Source organism: Osmerus mordax, chromosome 16, assembly GCF_038355195.1.
Source record: "Osmerus mordax isolate fOsmMor3 chromosome 16, fOsmMor3.pri, whole genome shotgun sequence".
Taxonomy (NCBI): Eukaryota; Metazoa; Chordata; class Actinopteri; order Osmeriformes; family Osmeridae; genus Osmerus; species Osmerus mordax.
This window is the reverse complement of record NC_090065.1, coordinates 8,704,774-8,719,719: the sequence shown is the minus strand read 5'-3', so window position 1 is coordinate 8,719,719 and position 14,946 is coordinate 8,704,774. Positions and strand designations below refer to the sequence as shown.

Below are 14,946 nucleotides of genomic sequence, written 5' to 3'. Positions count from 1 at the left end.
AAAGAAATATAACAATTTCAGAAGTAATTTTTGGCCAGGTGCATCCTGGTTTCTGCCCAGAATTTTACTTTTGTCACTGGTATCAACATTTGTGATTGTTGTACTACAGTTTGGCACATTGTTACTGTATCTGTGCCGGTCACGTAAAATAGAAAATAATAATAATCCAAAACTAAAATCCAGTAACAAGTCATGTAGTTGTGGAAGAAATGGGACAGAACTTTTCTTCATGATGATAAGCATACATACTTTATTTTTTTAATTTTCTGTTCAAAACACCACTACATGTGATCATATTGTATACAAGTATACAATGTTTTGGTATGTCAGATCTTGTCAGGTCTATTCTGCTTCTTTTGCCTGAGAGAAAGAGAAAAACAATTAGTTATTATCAATCATCTTACTTTTACACAGAACACTGTGTAATAAGGTGTTACATTTTGACTGGGAAAACTTCTGACACTAAAACTACCATACAAAATATTTACTTTCAGTAACTGTGACCTGATTGCTTTAAAGTGGTGTTTATGAGGTACCATGAGGTATATTTATGAACCCTTGGTGTGACATCAGCAGATCTTTACCTTTCCAGAATCACGGCTCTTGGTTCTGAGCTTGTTGACCTGAGACTCAGCGATGTCAGCACGCTCCTCAGCCTCCTCCAGCTCATGCTGAACCTTCCTGAACTTGGACATGTGGGAGTTGGCCTGCTCCTCCTGAAAGGAATTCATATAAAAAGGATTTCATGAAAACTTTGTCAATCTACCTTCTGCTGGAATTGTTTAGACAAGAAATACATAATTGGTACAGATATTAAGGAAATTAAATGTATTTTTGCATAAGCAAGGAGCAAATTAATTATTAGACTTACCGCCTCCTCAGCCTGTCTCTTGTAAGCCTTCACTTTAAGCTGCAGCTTATCCACCAGATCCTGAAGTCTGGTTACATTCTTCTTATCCTCCTCAGTCTGAAGTAAAAAAAAGTTTATTAATTGTTCATGTTCACACAAATGCTGATGATATTAAAAAGAGTGTAATGAGTATTTTGTTACCTGGTATGTCAGCTCCTTGACTCTGCGCTCATACTTGCGGACTCCCTTGACTGCATCTACACCTCTCCTCTGTTCAGCCTCAACCTCAGTCTCCAGCTCACGCACCTGGGAAGAACAGGAGCTCATGGTGAATACATCACTCCCATGCTAAAAGGTCATTATTAACAGCATTACGCAGGACTAAATGCACAAGATATATTTTACCTCCATCAAGGTTACATTGGGAATACTTAAACATTTTCAAACTTACCCTGGACTCCAGTTTCTGGAGCTGCTTCTTGCCACCCTTCATGGCTAGGTTTTCTGCCTCATCCAGACGGTGCTGCAGGTCCTTAACTGTCACTTCAAGATTCTTCTTCATCCTCTCAAGGTGAGAGCTGGTGTCCTGCTCCTTCTTCAGCTCTTCTGCCATCATGGCCGCCTGCAACAACACAATACCGCTTGGTAAATGAAGAACAGAAATCACACATCACACTGAATTGTGACTGTACTGTGATACTAGGTTATCCACACTCACATCAGTGATGGCCTTCTTGGCCTTCTCCTCAGCGTTCCTGGCTTCCTGGACAGTGTCATCCACCTCACCCTGCACCTGAACCAGGTCAGACTCAAGCTTCTTCTTGGTGTTCAATAGGCTGGTGTTCTGGAAAAGAGTACACATGGATATAGCAAAAACTAAACTTTTGTTGTGAATGTTATTGTAGCACAGCCAACAGACAAAGCACGGTACCATCACACCTTTCTCCTACCCCCGACAAGGAAAGGGTCTTCCCCCTTTTGTCCTTATCTCCCAGAGCAAAAGCTTCAAAGCTTCTGGCCCAGCATGGGGTCAGGAACAGAGGCCACACGGCCTCATAGTATCAGACAAAGGATTTCTAAGGAAGAACTTTCTTTTGTTGATTTACAAACATATTCTCAAGGACTACATGGCTCATGGACACTATTTCAATGACAGTAGTTGATGTGTTATAATGTGTGCTTTTCTCATTTACTTAGAACGTTGTTTAATTGATGTTTGATTATAACTTCCCTTCAGGAAGAGTTACATTAGTCAATTTTAAATAAAAAATAATTGTGTCATAATAACAAAACCATTTGCGAATGTTGTATTGTTATATTCTGAAGTTTATGCATGGGAGTAACTGACCAATGAAAGAGTTCACCTTCACAAAACCCCCAAACGTACAATCACCCCCGCTTGTTCGTAGGATTAAACTGAAGTGAACGCGTCATTTCTACATATTCCTACCTGCACTTTAACTGAGCGCCCGGAACTTTGACGAGAGATTTCGCTTTCTATTCGTTGGACATAACGAACCATTGACTCCTTTCTTCAAACCAACAAAAGTAACTGCGATTTGCAATATTTCTTACTTGTGACATATTGGCATGTTGTGATTTAATTGTTGATGTTTGATTGTATTTTACAAATGATTTAACCTAACCATCGTTCGGTCAGTTGCCATTGATCGTCCATTGTTGGACGATCAACATAACTTATCTGGTATTTGTTCATTATAATTACATTTTCCTAAATAAATCATTGTGTATAATACTCACGTATCTCTCAAGTTATATGATCTGCTCTACTTTCATAGAATTCACTACTTAAGATTAGACTGATTATTACGAAGGCTATTATTTAATAAAGGTTTCCCCAGTCCCTTTTTAACAAATCCTGGGGTGGTGTCCCATTAACTAAATACTTTATTCTAGATTAAGTATTCCTAATCTTAAACGTGTATACCCCTCTACATTATCTATTTGTGTATGTGTGTTTGTGTATGTTGTCCACACCTGGGAATGCAGCAGTCCCACTCTCTCGCTGGCGTCCACCAGCTCCTGCTCAGCTACTTTGCGGCCTCTCTCTGTCTGCTCCAGACCCACTCTCAGCTCCTCAATCTCAGCTAACATGAGACCGTTTCTACGTTCCACCATGGCAGCCTGTTCCTTCATGTCCTCTGCGGCCCTGACGGCATCATCCAGGTGCAACTGGGCATCCTAGAGAACAAACAAAGTGGTTAGGATAAATGCAGTGTAGGAGCTTAGCATTGGTGTTTATTTCAGTTATGTAAGTAAGAGAATATATCAATGTTATATCAATGAATATATAATATGTTATTGAACTGAAAAATAGATCACAGTACCTTGAGCTGTGCCTGAACATTCCTCAGCTGCTTCTGGGACTCAGCAGCCTGGCGGTTAGCATGGCTCAGCTGGATCTCCATCTCATTCAGGTCTCCCTCCATCTTCTTCTTTATTCTCAGAGCATCATTCCTGCTGCGGACCTCAGAGTCCAGGGTGCTCTGCATGGAGTCAGCCACCCTCTGGCTGTTCCTCTTGATCTGCTCCATCTCCTCATCCTTCTCTGCCAGCTTTCTGTCCACCTCACCCTTGACCTGGTTCAGCTCCAGCTGCACACGCAGAATCTTGGACTCCTCATGCTCCAGGGTTCCCTGAATAAAGAAACAATTTGCAATGTCATTCTTAGTTAAGTTACTTCTAAAAGTGTTTCTTTTTTCTACTTCATTCTGGAATATTGTGGATAGTTTGTACCTCAGCCTCCTCCAGAGCCGTCTGGATCTCAGACTTCTCTGTCTCCACTGTCTTCTTGGCCTTTTCCAGTTCATGGATGCTCTTGCCAGTCTCTCCGATCTGCTCGGTCAGGTCAGAGATCTCCTCTGTGATTTGAAACAGAAGCTTTTTGAATCACCATCCCTGATCTCCCAGATCCAAAATGAGCTGAAAACAGGAAACTGCTGCTACTAACATACTAATCCAAAGTATAATAGGAAACAGTATCCGGTTTTATGTGTTACAAAAGTACCACTCACTATATAGGGAGTCAGGTGGCTGAGCGGTTAGGGATTCGGGCTATTAATCAAAAAAAGGTTGTTGGTTCGATTCCTGGCCGTGCTAAATGACGTTGTGTCCTTGGGCAAATAATTTCACCCTACTTGCCTCTGGGAATACCCCTGTAATTACTGTAAGTCGCTCTGGATAAGAGCGTCTGCTAAATGACTAAATGTACATTTATCTCACGTTGCAAGTTTTTGTTCTCTCTCTTCAGAGTCTCCAGCTGGTCAAGAGCCTCTTCATAGGAGTTCTTCATTTTGAAGAGCTCTGTGCTGAGAGAACGAGCCTCCTTCTGAGCTCCCTCCAGCTCAGCCTGGCCCTCCTCATACTTCTGCTTCCATTCTGCAAGAACCTAGGTGGAAGCACACACCAACGCAGCCTTTAACAGTTGAATTACAAATGACTAAAAAAGGGCTAAAAAACTGAGTGTAGTAAGACACCAGTAAGTTTTGAGCAGATTGCAGATTGCAGTTGCAGATTCTGGTATTTTTCTAATTTTCACCTTGTCAAAGTTCCTCTGCTTCTTATCCAGGTTGGCAGCCAGGGCATTGGCTCTCTCAACATCAATCATGAGGTCCTCCACCTCTCCCTGCAGCCTCTGCTTGGTCTTCTCCAGAGAGGCACACTTGGAGTTGGTGGCCTCAATGGTCTCCTCAGCTTCCTGGAGACGCTGAGCCAGCTTCTTCCTGTGAAGGTTTATTTTTTACATTCGTAAGAAACCTGACTTTGGTTTTGGGTACGGTTTGAGCCCACCGCTAACTCCTTATATTGCTTCATTAAGAAAGGCCTTTACGTTTTGTTGACTTACTTGGCTTCCTCCAACTCCTCTGTTCTCTGGATGGCATCAGTTTCATACTTGGTTCTCCACTGAGCCACCTCAGAGTTAGCCTTGGACATGCCACGTTGTAGCTCTGCCTTGGCCTCCTGCTCCTCCTCAAACTGCTCCCTCAGCAGATCACAGTCATGGCGAGCAGATTGGACTCCATGGGCCAGTGCGTTCTTAGCCTAAGATCAACAGAAAAGAGTGAGCTCTCTTTACTCTGTTAATGAGAACTACACATGTCCAGTACAAACATTTAGGTTAGTATTGTAGCTCAATATCAGTATTGACTTGTCTAATCCAAAATCCAAACATTAAAGGGTAGAAAATGTGCATTGTGACTGTTTTAAATGGACCAAGACTAAGTTGCAGACTGTAAGAAATAGAAAAATGTGTTTCATAGTTAAAGTGCTATGTGACTCAGGAGGATGGTTGGTCAACACAAACTGCTTTTTCAATTTGTAATTTACCTTGACCTCCTCCTCAACATGCCTCTTGAGCTCCTCAATCTGCTGGGTGTAGGCCTGCTTGCCTCTGGTCAACTGGGACACCAGGGCTTCCTTCTCCTCCAGCTGGCGACCAAACTCACCTGGGGAGAATTTAGTAGGTTATTGTCAGGTCAAGCCCTCACTGGTATTCTCCTTAATATGCTTAGTTTGTATTATTTTTATACAGAATATCTACTTGCATATTTACTGTGCAAAATTTCAAACATGTATTTTCATAACTTTTGATGAAGGAATTGTTCTTGATTCACTGAATTTACCGTTCTCAGTAAGGAGTCTGGCTCTCTGTCCACTGATGTCATTGACCTGGCGCACATTCTCATCGTTCTTGGTCTTGATCTCACAGAGCTGGTCCTCAAGGGTACGGCACATCTTCTCCAGATTGCCCTGCAGAAATAACACCATGTTTCAATCACATACATACTGTAGGGTTTTTTCTTTTACTGTTTTGGTGTAAACCAACGTTCCCAATTGAAGATCTTGAATCCTTAAATTGTTAAAATGTAGTAAATTATGCCTTTATGAGGTAATTTGGAATCCGTAATAGGTGAACATAAAAAAAACTTTCTAAAAACCTCTGTAACCAATCCTTTGCTCATTTACTTGGTGAACATTAAAGTTTTACATGAATTCTATCTTTCTGTTTTGGTTTATTTGTATCACTGACCTTAGCCTTAGCAACTGCCTCCATGTTGGAGGACAGGTCATCAATCTCCATCTTGAATTCACTTTTCTCTTTCTCCAGCTTCTGTTTGACGCGCTGCAAGTTGTCGATCTGCTCTCCCAGCTCTGCCACACTGTCAGCCTGCTTCTTCCTCAGGGCTGAGGCTGTGGCCTCATGCTGCAGGGTGGACTCCTCCAGGTCACGTCTCAGCTTCTGGAACTCAGCCTCTCGCTTCTTGTTCATCTCAATCTGAGCAGCTGTGGCGCCTCCAGCCTCCTCCAGCCTCTCACTGATCTCCTCAAGTTCCCTGGACAGATCGGCCCTCTGCTTCTCCACCTTGGCCCTGGCAGCACGCTCAGCCTCAATCTCCTCCTCCAGCTCCTCAATACGAGCCTACAGTAGATATAAAATATTTAGCGTCAAAGTCTCAAAATTCTGGCCCACATACGAGAGGAAAATACTAAATAAACAAGGTGGATGTTAAGTCCAATATCATCAAGGCAAAAACAGCGCACCTGGAGCTCCTTGATCTTCTTCTGCAGCTGGGCACCCAGAGACTGCTCATCCTCAATCTTGCTGAGGAGCTGGCTGGTCTCAAAGTCCTTCCTTTAGTGCACACATGAATCCATGTCAGGTTTTGGTTTTGTGTCATTGAGTAGAGATTAAATTGTAAAGCACATCCATCATTTTTCAGTTAATGCTTGTGCTGCCTTCTGTCGTGGTCAGCACAAGGGTTAAGTATTTAAAAACAAAAGCCTTGTTATCCCTAATGATTAAGATATTAAATTAAGTAATCTACAAGTTGTCTGATTAGTATGATTAGACACAAAGCTCAGTTTCATATGTCTTTATTAATACATTACTCCAAGGAGAGTAATATGAATATTAAATGTGAAATGCATGACCTATACATGGGGTGAATATTCATAGACATTATTATATTTAAGTGGAAATTCAATGTAAAATCGCTGGACTAAATTAAATCAATATAATATCAAGAATGTCTCTGATAAATATACAATACTTACTTCTTGATCTTCTCATCAGACTGCTGTTTGTCGTTCTCCAGGTCCATGATGGACTCCTGGGCCAGTTTCAGGTCTCCTTCCAGCTTTCTCTTGCCTCTCTCAAGATCCATACGGAGCTTCTTCTCTTGCTCCAGAGAACCTTCAAGCTGGAAGACAACACACATTTATCATACTTAAGCTTTGATGTTAACATGTATTAGTCAGTTGTCTTTCTGAATCCCTAAAACCTATTTATTATATAGGATTAAATTAAATACCTATAGAGGCAAAGTTTGATAAAACACCAAATTGTGCACGAAAACATGACTTTACTCACGTCATCGACTTGCTGTTCCAGCTTGGTCTTGGCCTTCGTCAGAGTGTTGACTTTGTCCTCCTCTGCCTGCAGGTCATCCAGTGTCTGCTGGTGGGCCTCTTGCAGAGCTTTCTTCTCCTTGGTCAGCTTGGCAACACTCTCATCTTGAGATGCCATCTCCTCAGTCAGGTTTTTAACCTGTATGAGACATCCAAGTTGGTTTCATAAATCACAGAGTTAGTTCAAGGGAGTGTTTTTGATCTACTGCTTAGATATTTGTGAGATGTTGATACCTTGTTCTCTGTGGCATGCTTCTCCTTCTCCACTTTGGCCAGGGTAAGCTCCAGATCGTCAATGTCCTTCTTCAGTTCAGAGCACTCATCCTCCAGCTTCCTCTTCTTGGCTGTCAGCTCAGCATTCATCTCCTCTTCATCCTCCAGTCTTTCTGTTGTCTCTTTGAGTTTGGCCTCCAGCTGGATCTTGCTCTTGATCAGACCCTCACATCTCTCCTCAGCGTCATTGAGATTTTCTGATTCCTGAGAGAAGAAAGTTTGTGGGTAAGCCAATGTGTATATGACATTACAGATGTGTGGTGCGTGCATGTGTATTTCACTTACAGATGCTACTTGAAGAGACAGGTCGTTCTTCTCCTGCAGGAGGGACACCATCTTCTCCTCCAGCTCCTTCTTGCGAGCCTCAGCCTTGGTAAGAGCAACTTTGCATTTCTCATAGTCCTCTTTCATGTTGGCCAGCTCCTTCTCTGTCTCAGCACTTTGCAGGAGAGGCTTGATCTTGTAGTAGACCTTCATCCATGGCCAGTGTTTCACATTCATGAATGAGCGGACATTGTACTGGATGGTGTAGATAGACTCTCTGATGATAAGAGTTGCACACAGTAATTGTTTAGCTCAATACAAATTATGTAATGTAAAGTCATCACCCTAACCGTAACCCATTCCTACATGTAAAGTCTATCATTCCATCATTCCAAAATTACAGGTTTACATCATTATTCTAACAATAGCTTCATAGTAGAACGAAATTTGTCACACCCTAAACACAAGATTTGAATGAAGATACTTGAATCCATATTTTTCCTTTTATCATCTCCATCTCACCTCCTCTCCATCATCTTGGTAAACTCCTTCCTCATCACGTATCCACGGGCAAGAGCTTGCGTCATGGTTACCAGATTAGCAAGCTTCTCATCTCTCATCTCCTCAAGGACACCAAGCAGACCAGCTTTGAAGAACACCTGAAACACAGGTATAACACAAAACTTAAATAAACAACATAAACACTTCTGGTGTTAACATATTGCTATCTAAATGGATAGCAAAGGTTATGTATGATGTTAGGATCAAATAACTGCCAATGAAACGACTTTCTGAGGATTTATAAAACAGTGCATTTCTCATATGTAGTTCATTATTAAGATTGTTGGATTGCTTTCAAAAAATTTTAACTCCATTTTGAATGTCTACCAAGTACAGTAAATGAGATATTAAATAACCTCTGTAGGTCACAAACATGAGTTGCCAGTATTCCATCATCAATAGTGTAAGGTATGTTACCTTGGTGTGTCCAAACTTGTACTCCTCATGGTTCACATCAATTGACCCAAGCAGCTTCTCAGAAGCCTTCTTGTTATCCATGAACTGGCCTTCGGGGATGACACCGGCATTCAATACCTTGTATCTGTAAAGATAGAACATTTATTTCTCAACATGTCTGCTTATTTACAGAAACTACATCGCAAATGTATGTGTTTATTATTACCTCTGCTTAAAGTCAGCATAGATGATTCTGCTGGGGAAGCCCTTTCTGCAGATCCTAATACCCTCCAGCACACCATTACACCTCAGCTGGTGGATAACCAGGAAGTTCTCCATCAAACCTGGAAACAAAAGATTTACAGTGAAGTAATTTATTGTTTAAAGACAAATCACATACTTAAATTAATAGAAGTGCAATACTGAAATGACATGATGTTTTACCTGGAGTCTTTGACTCATTGGGGATCAGACAACGCACAAAATGAGGGTGGGTGCTCCTCAAGTTGGTCATCAGCTTTCCCAAGTTCTCCTGTAAGGTTGTTCCAAATAAAACATTGCTCAGATGTAGTTTGTAATTAAATTTACATGTTCCTGACTAGACACTACAACTAACCAGTATTTAAGTGAGTATAAGTGAGTGATGCTACATTATTCAGTCTATCATAAATTAGATAAAAAGCTCACTCACTCTGAACTGAGAGGACACAGTCTGCATGGAACCTCCCTTCTTCTTGCCTCCTTTCTTTGAGGTATCTGTCAAGAATTGAAGCAGCACAATACATATTGTTGAAGAAAGGTCTTTAACAAACATGTTTATCCATGAAAATGCATGTAAATATGTGTTAAGATAATATTTTGGATCTTAGTTCAACTTTACTAACCCTCAGGTGGAGCAGCAACATAAATGGTGGCCAACAGTTTGACTGGTGACTTTCCATACAGCTGAATCACAGAGTCGTTCAGGGGATCCTTGTTCTTGTCAAGCCATCCAGTGATATTGTAGTCCACTGTACCAGCATAGTGGACCAGGGAGAAGTGGGCCTCGGCCTTGCCCTTTGCTGGTTTAGGCTTCTCAAATGCCTTGGTCTTACCAAGATGCTGGTCATACAGCTTGTTCTTGAAGGAAGTGTCTGAAGCCTTGGGGAACATGCACTCCTCTTCAAGGATGGAGAAAATGCCCATTGGCTGGGGAGAAAACACACATCAGATAAGTATTTCCACAAAATGTACCTCTTTAGTTTCCACAAAGTAAACCAATTTTCTTTTTTAGAAAAACCAATTACTGTAATAACATAACTCATCAAAGAACTAACTTTTGTAGTTGCAAGAACCGAACATTTTGGTTATTTGTACAGAGAAAATATACTGTGTAGACTAGACATACAGGGCACATATGTATTAGAGATGGTGAGCTCTTTTATTATGAATTTAACAAATTCAGTACTTATTGTTCTTCACATTTACCTTTAGCATACCCATATGCTTACAAGGTACTTTATAGACCCATTGGGTAATTTTTAGGGACACACAGCTCACCTTCTCAATGAGCTCAATGCAGGCAGCCAAGTCCATGCCAAAGTCAATGAACTCCCAGACAATGCCCTCCTTCTTGTACTCCTCTTGCTCCAGTACGAACATGGTGTGGTTGAAGAACTGTTGCAGTTTCTCATTGGTGAAGTTGATGCACAGCTGCTCCATACTGTTGAACTGGGAATTGACACATTGAGATTTTCTTTCATTAAGGATCCCCCAGCGTGTTTGCCTATTATCTGTTCTTTAAATGATTTCCTTCAATTCGAGTAGAGCAGAGTCTCTTGGTCTCTTACTCACCTAAGTAACCAAACCTCATAGTGAATATACAGCACTACAACAGTATGTCCAAACTCACATCAAAGATCTCAAATCCAGCAATGTCGAGCACACCAATAAAGAAGTTTCTTTGCTGCTTGGTGTCCAACATCTGGTTGATGCGGATGACCATCCACAAGAACATCCTCTCATAGATGGACTTGGCCAGAGCACTCACTGAATTGTTCACCTGTGTAACATCAATGCTAAAAGTTACTTTCACTGTCTTACACACTGTACATTAATAACTTGTATTAATTTGATGCAAAGTGATTACATTTCTTTTAACAAACACATCACAAGTAAAAAGAAACAGTCTCTTTGTAAAATTATTGCTCTTAAGTCTATTCTTACCTGAGGCACTGTTTGACCCTTGGTCACATACTCATTGCCGACCTTCACTTTGGGGTAGCACAGGGCTTTTAGCATGTCAGCTGAGTTCAGACCCAGAAGGTAAGCGATTTTGTCAGCCACTGGAGGGTGAAATTATGAATGAGTATCAAATGCTAACTATGAGGTACTTTAATTATACATCAAAATATTAAAAAGACAAGACAAGTGTAGAAGGAGGAAGTGAGACTCACCCTCTGTGCCATCTGGCTCAGCCTGCTCCTCACGTTGCTTCTGCTTGAAGTGCATGTTGCCGTGGTGCATGACAGCACCAGTCAGCTTGTAGATGCTCATCTTCTCTTCACTGGAGAAGCCCAAGATGTCAATAGCATCCTAGAGGGTGAAAGGAATATCATTTTGTCAGAATAACATACTTTAGACACACAATCTATGAGGTTTCTTCATGTCCTGATCCAGAGGCAATCATGTTACATTTTGTATTTCAAATTGCTCCGTTTAAACAATTACAGTAACTCACATCTGTGGCGTCAAGCTCAACCGTGTCATCAATACTGGCCACAGTGATCTGACCCTGGCTGATCATGGGGTAGTCGTAGGGGTTGGTAGTGATGAGTGCCATTTCTGTGGAGACACAAAACTGAAATTATTATTACCTGATGCCAGCTTGTGTTAGTTATTGCAACTTTCATGAAGGACAAAGGAGCAAATAAACCATAATGTTGTATTTTTATCCCTGCAGTGACCCACCAACAAGTTCAGGTTTGTGGTTGGTCATCATCTGGTAGAAGATGTGGTAGCCTCTCTCATCAGGCAGCTGGAAGCTCACTCTGGACTTCTCCAGAAGGTCTGTGAGAGAAAGAGAAGAAGGATGTTTTAAACTAAAGTAAATGGACATCATTAGTGTATTTGGGTGAGAACATTTGAGGAATTCAAGCCAACTCACAGGTCTCAATGTCAGCACTAGCCAGTTTGCCAGTAGTGTGGAAGTGAATCCTGATGAATTTACCCTAAAAGAGAACATTTGATGTCAAGGGTGTCAAAACTAAATGTAACTGCCTACAGTGTATACTCCTCCAGCATGCACTCCAATGTACATTATCCTGTTACCACAGCATGATTGTATGAGATAAAATAATAGTACATGTATTGGAGTCAGGTGGCTGAGCGGTTAGGGAATTGGGCTTGTAATCCGAAGGTTGCCAGTTCGATTCCCAGCCATGCAAAATGATGTTGTGTCCTTGGGCAAGGCACTTCACCCTACTTGCCTCGGGGGGAATGTCCTTGTACTTACTGTACGTCGCTCTGGATAAGAGCGTCTACTAAATGACTAAATGTAAATGTAAATGTAAACGTGTGAAGTGATAAACATAGAATAGCAGTCTTCAACTATCAAACTTACAAAGCGAGAGGAGTTGTCGTTCCTCACTGTCTTGGCATTACCGTAGGCTTCCAGTAGAGGGTTAGCTGCAATGATCTGATCCTCAAGAGAACCCTGAAGAGAGACAAACCAGTTGGTTCTTATCTTGTATCTTGTAACTCTTATCTTTCAACATTAAGTTTTTCATTCCAGTATTGAAATGATACAGTATATTTTTTAACTGAAATATTACAGCCTACGGTGTTCAAGTTAAAATGTTTATTCAGGGTTGACTCACACGTTACCATGTAGTCTTAGAAAGCTCCATACCTCTTTTATTAGTTTCAAACATTCTGAAGATATACATCATGCAAAGTATTTGGTAACCATTGCAAAATATATTGATATTTAGAAAACATAAACCACAAAGAAAATGTATTAGGTCCGTGATTATCATACATTATCTTACCTGCATTTTGCCAGGAGTTGGTTCCTTCTTCTTCTCACCTCCAGACACAGCAATGGTGGCAAAGTACTGGATGACACGCTTGGTGTTGACAGTCTTTCCAGCACCGGATTCTCCACTAGTTAAAAATATGGTAAAATGGTTTATTTTAGTCTTTATAACTCTAAATCTAAGTACTGACAAGTGTTCTAACTAATAAACATAACCTCAAGTCACATTGAGAAATAACTCAGGTTGATCTCTGTTTTTTTTTTACAAATGATGTGTCATTATGTTTTTACATAACAAACCGTAGAAATTTTAAAGAAAACGTCTTAACTCACGTAATCAGGACGGACTGGTTCTCCCTATCTGCAAGTAACAATTAAAATAGAAGTCATGAGTAACTCCATTGTAAATTACATTTTGCTATCTACTTTATTTAAACAGCATATCTTCACTCTCATCCATCCATTCCTAAATTCATCCATGCATCCCATAATCTATCATTCTTGAACTCTTCATAAATCCATCCGATTATGCATCAACCATCAATCAATTTATCTAACTGTTCACCAGTGAATTAATCAGTTAAACCATCGATTTATCCTCCACCCATCAGTGAGCATCCATACCTGTCAACATGAACTGATAGGCGTTGTCAGAGACAGAGAAGATGTGGGGTGGAGCCTCCATACGCTTCTTCCCTCTGTAGGCGTTGACCACTTCCATGTCATACACAGGGAGCCACTTGTAGGGGTTCACCGTGGCACAGAAGAGCCCAGAGTAGGTCTGTGTGAGCAGAAGGCAAATTAATACATCGATATTTGAGCTCAAGTTTGGTATATTTCCTGATACTTGCTTCCTTGAGGTGGCTTATGTGAAAAGGGACAGTTTTCTTACGTAGATCATCCATGCGGCATAACGCTCTTTGAGGTTATACAGGACAGAAGCTTCATTGAGGTAGGTCATCATGGCCATATCCTCAATCTTGTCAAATTTAGGGGGGTTCATGTTGTAGACATCCTCCTCTTTAAAGGTTTTGGTCTAAAATCGGAAGACACATAGTTAAAGCTATGTTAGGACAGAAATGTGGCAATCTGAGAAGCCAAATGAAATGGCTGCATAGTGTTTTTAATTAATGGGTAGAGATTGTTAATTAATGTAGCTCATGTTGTGGACATACAGACTATCGATGCATTGACTTTTGCCCTAAACCTCTTGTTTAATTCTGTGCCAACCAAACTGATCAAATCGTCTTACCTCTTCAGTGTCAAGGATTTTTACATCACACTTCCCGCCATCCCTCTTAAGAACCAGACCCTTGAGGTACAACTCCTTGACATCAGTCACATAGCAGGCATTCTTGGCATCAAAAGGTGCCGTCTGGGCCTCAAGCCTCTCCTTCTCAGGCTTACGAAGGTAAATGGCGGCCTTGCCATATTGGGCCATCTCCGCGTCCGTACTCATGGTGGCGGTTTACTGGAAGACAAGTTTTTTTAATCATAACCTTAAATCAACCATTGACAATTTGGACAATTATATTTCTCCTGTCACTTTACTGTCCACAGTTAACGTAGTAGTCCTATGATCAGTACTGTACACTGATTTTGAACAGTATACATCAGTTCTGAATGTAGCATCAAACTATGTCTCACCTGGTCTTCCCCTTCCAGATGAATTAGACTCTTAGTTGACACTGATGCCAATAATGTAGTCTAAAAAGATTAGTTACATATACAGTTGTATCAATAGTGAACAGAATAAATCATGTTTTTAATAAAATGGCAATTTGTAATTACAATATGTAACATAAAAATACCATGGCTTTTTAAAGCCAACACTCAATTTACTTGGAGTTTAACTACATAATTTAGCAATGAGTTTGGTATCATAAAAGACATTATGTGAATGAAAAGTGAAAATAATTAAAGTACCTTACCACAGAGGTTGAAGCTGTCCATGGATGCTGTCCTGTGGGACTCCTTATATCTGGTGGAAAGTGCTAAGCTATCAGAAGCTATTTATGGATCACTCTCCTCAAGGAAGTTTGTTGGAGGCCAGAATCTAGAATTTGACTGGACCCCATCTGTTCTTCCCTCCTCCACTCTCCCCCTCCCTCTCCTTGCCTTTCCATTTGTCTATTTTCTGTGATGAAGAACATTTCCT

At 40.9% G+C, this 14,946-nt stretch overlaps 1 protein-coding gene across 1 annotated transcript; it reads right to left on the bottom strand.

Annotated features, from left to right (window-relative positions):
* Positions 1–327: 327 nt before the first annotated feature.
* LOC136959142 (myosin heavy chain, fast skeletal muscle-like) lies at positions 328–14,247 on the bottom strand. The gene is made up of 39 exons (XM_067253392.1): positions 14,041–14,247; positions 13,681–13,824; positions 13,413–13,569; positions 13,122–13,149; positions 12,802–12,916; positions 12,375–12,467; positions 11,919–11,982; positions 11,723–11,821; positions 11,493–11,596; positions 11,209–11,347; positions 10,979–11,097; positions 10,665–10,814; positions 10,313–10,483; positions 9,658–9,961; positions 9,465–9,529; positions 9,218–9,305; positions 9,000–9,117; positions 8,795–8,918; positions 8,339–8,475; positions 7,838–8,093; positions 7,514–7,756; positions 7,242–7,418; positions 6,926–7,071; positions 6,413–6,503; positions 5,901–6,290; positions 5,494–5,620; positions 5,198–5,316; positions 4,716–4,912; positions 4,410–4,593; positions 4,094–4,259; positions 3,608–3,732; positions 3,199–3,507; positions 2,849–3,052; positions 1,569–1,694; positions 1,302–1,472; positions 1,052–1,156; positions 872–967; positions 585–716; positions 328–360 (listed from the first exon to the last, which is right to left on the bottom strand). Exons 1-39 carry the CDS (start codon positions 14,245–14,247, stop codon positions 343–345), a joined length of 5,808 nt encoding a protein of 1,935 aa, XP_067109493.1. The 3' UTR covers positions 328–342.
* Positions 14,248–14,946: the final 699 nt, after the last annotated feature.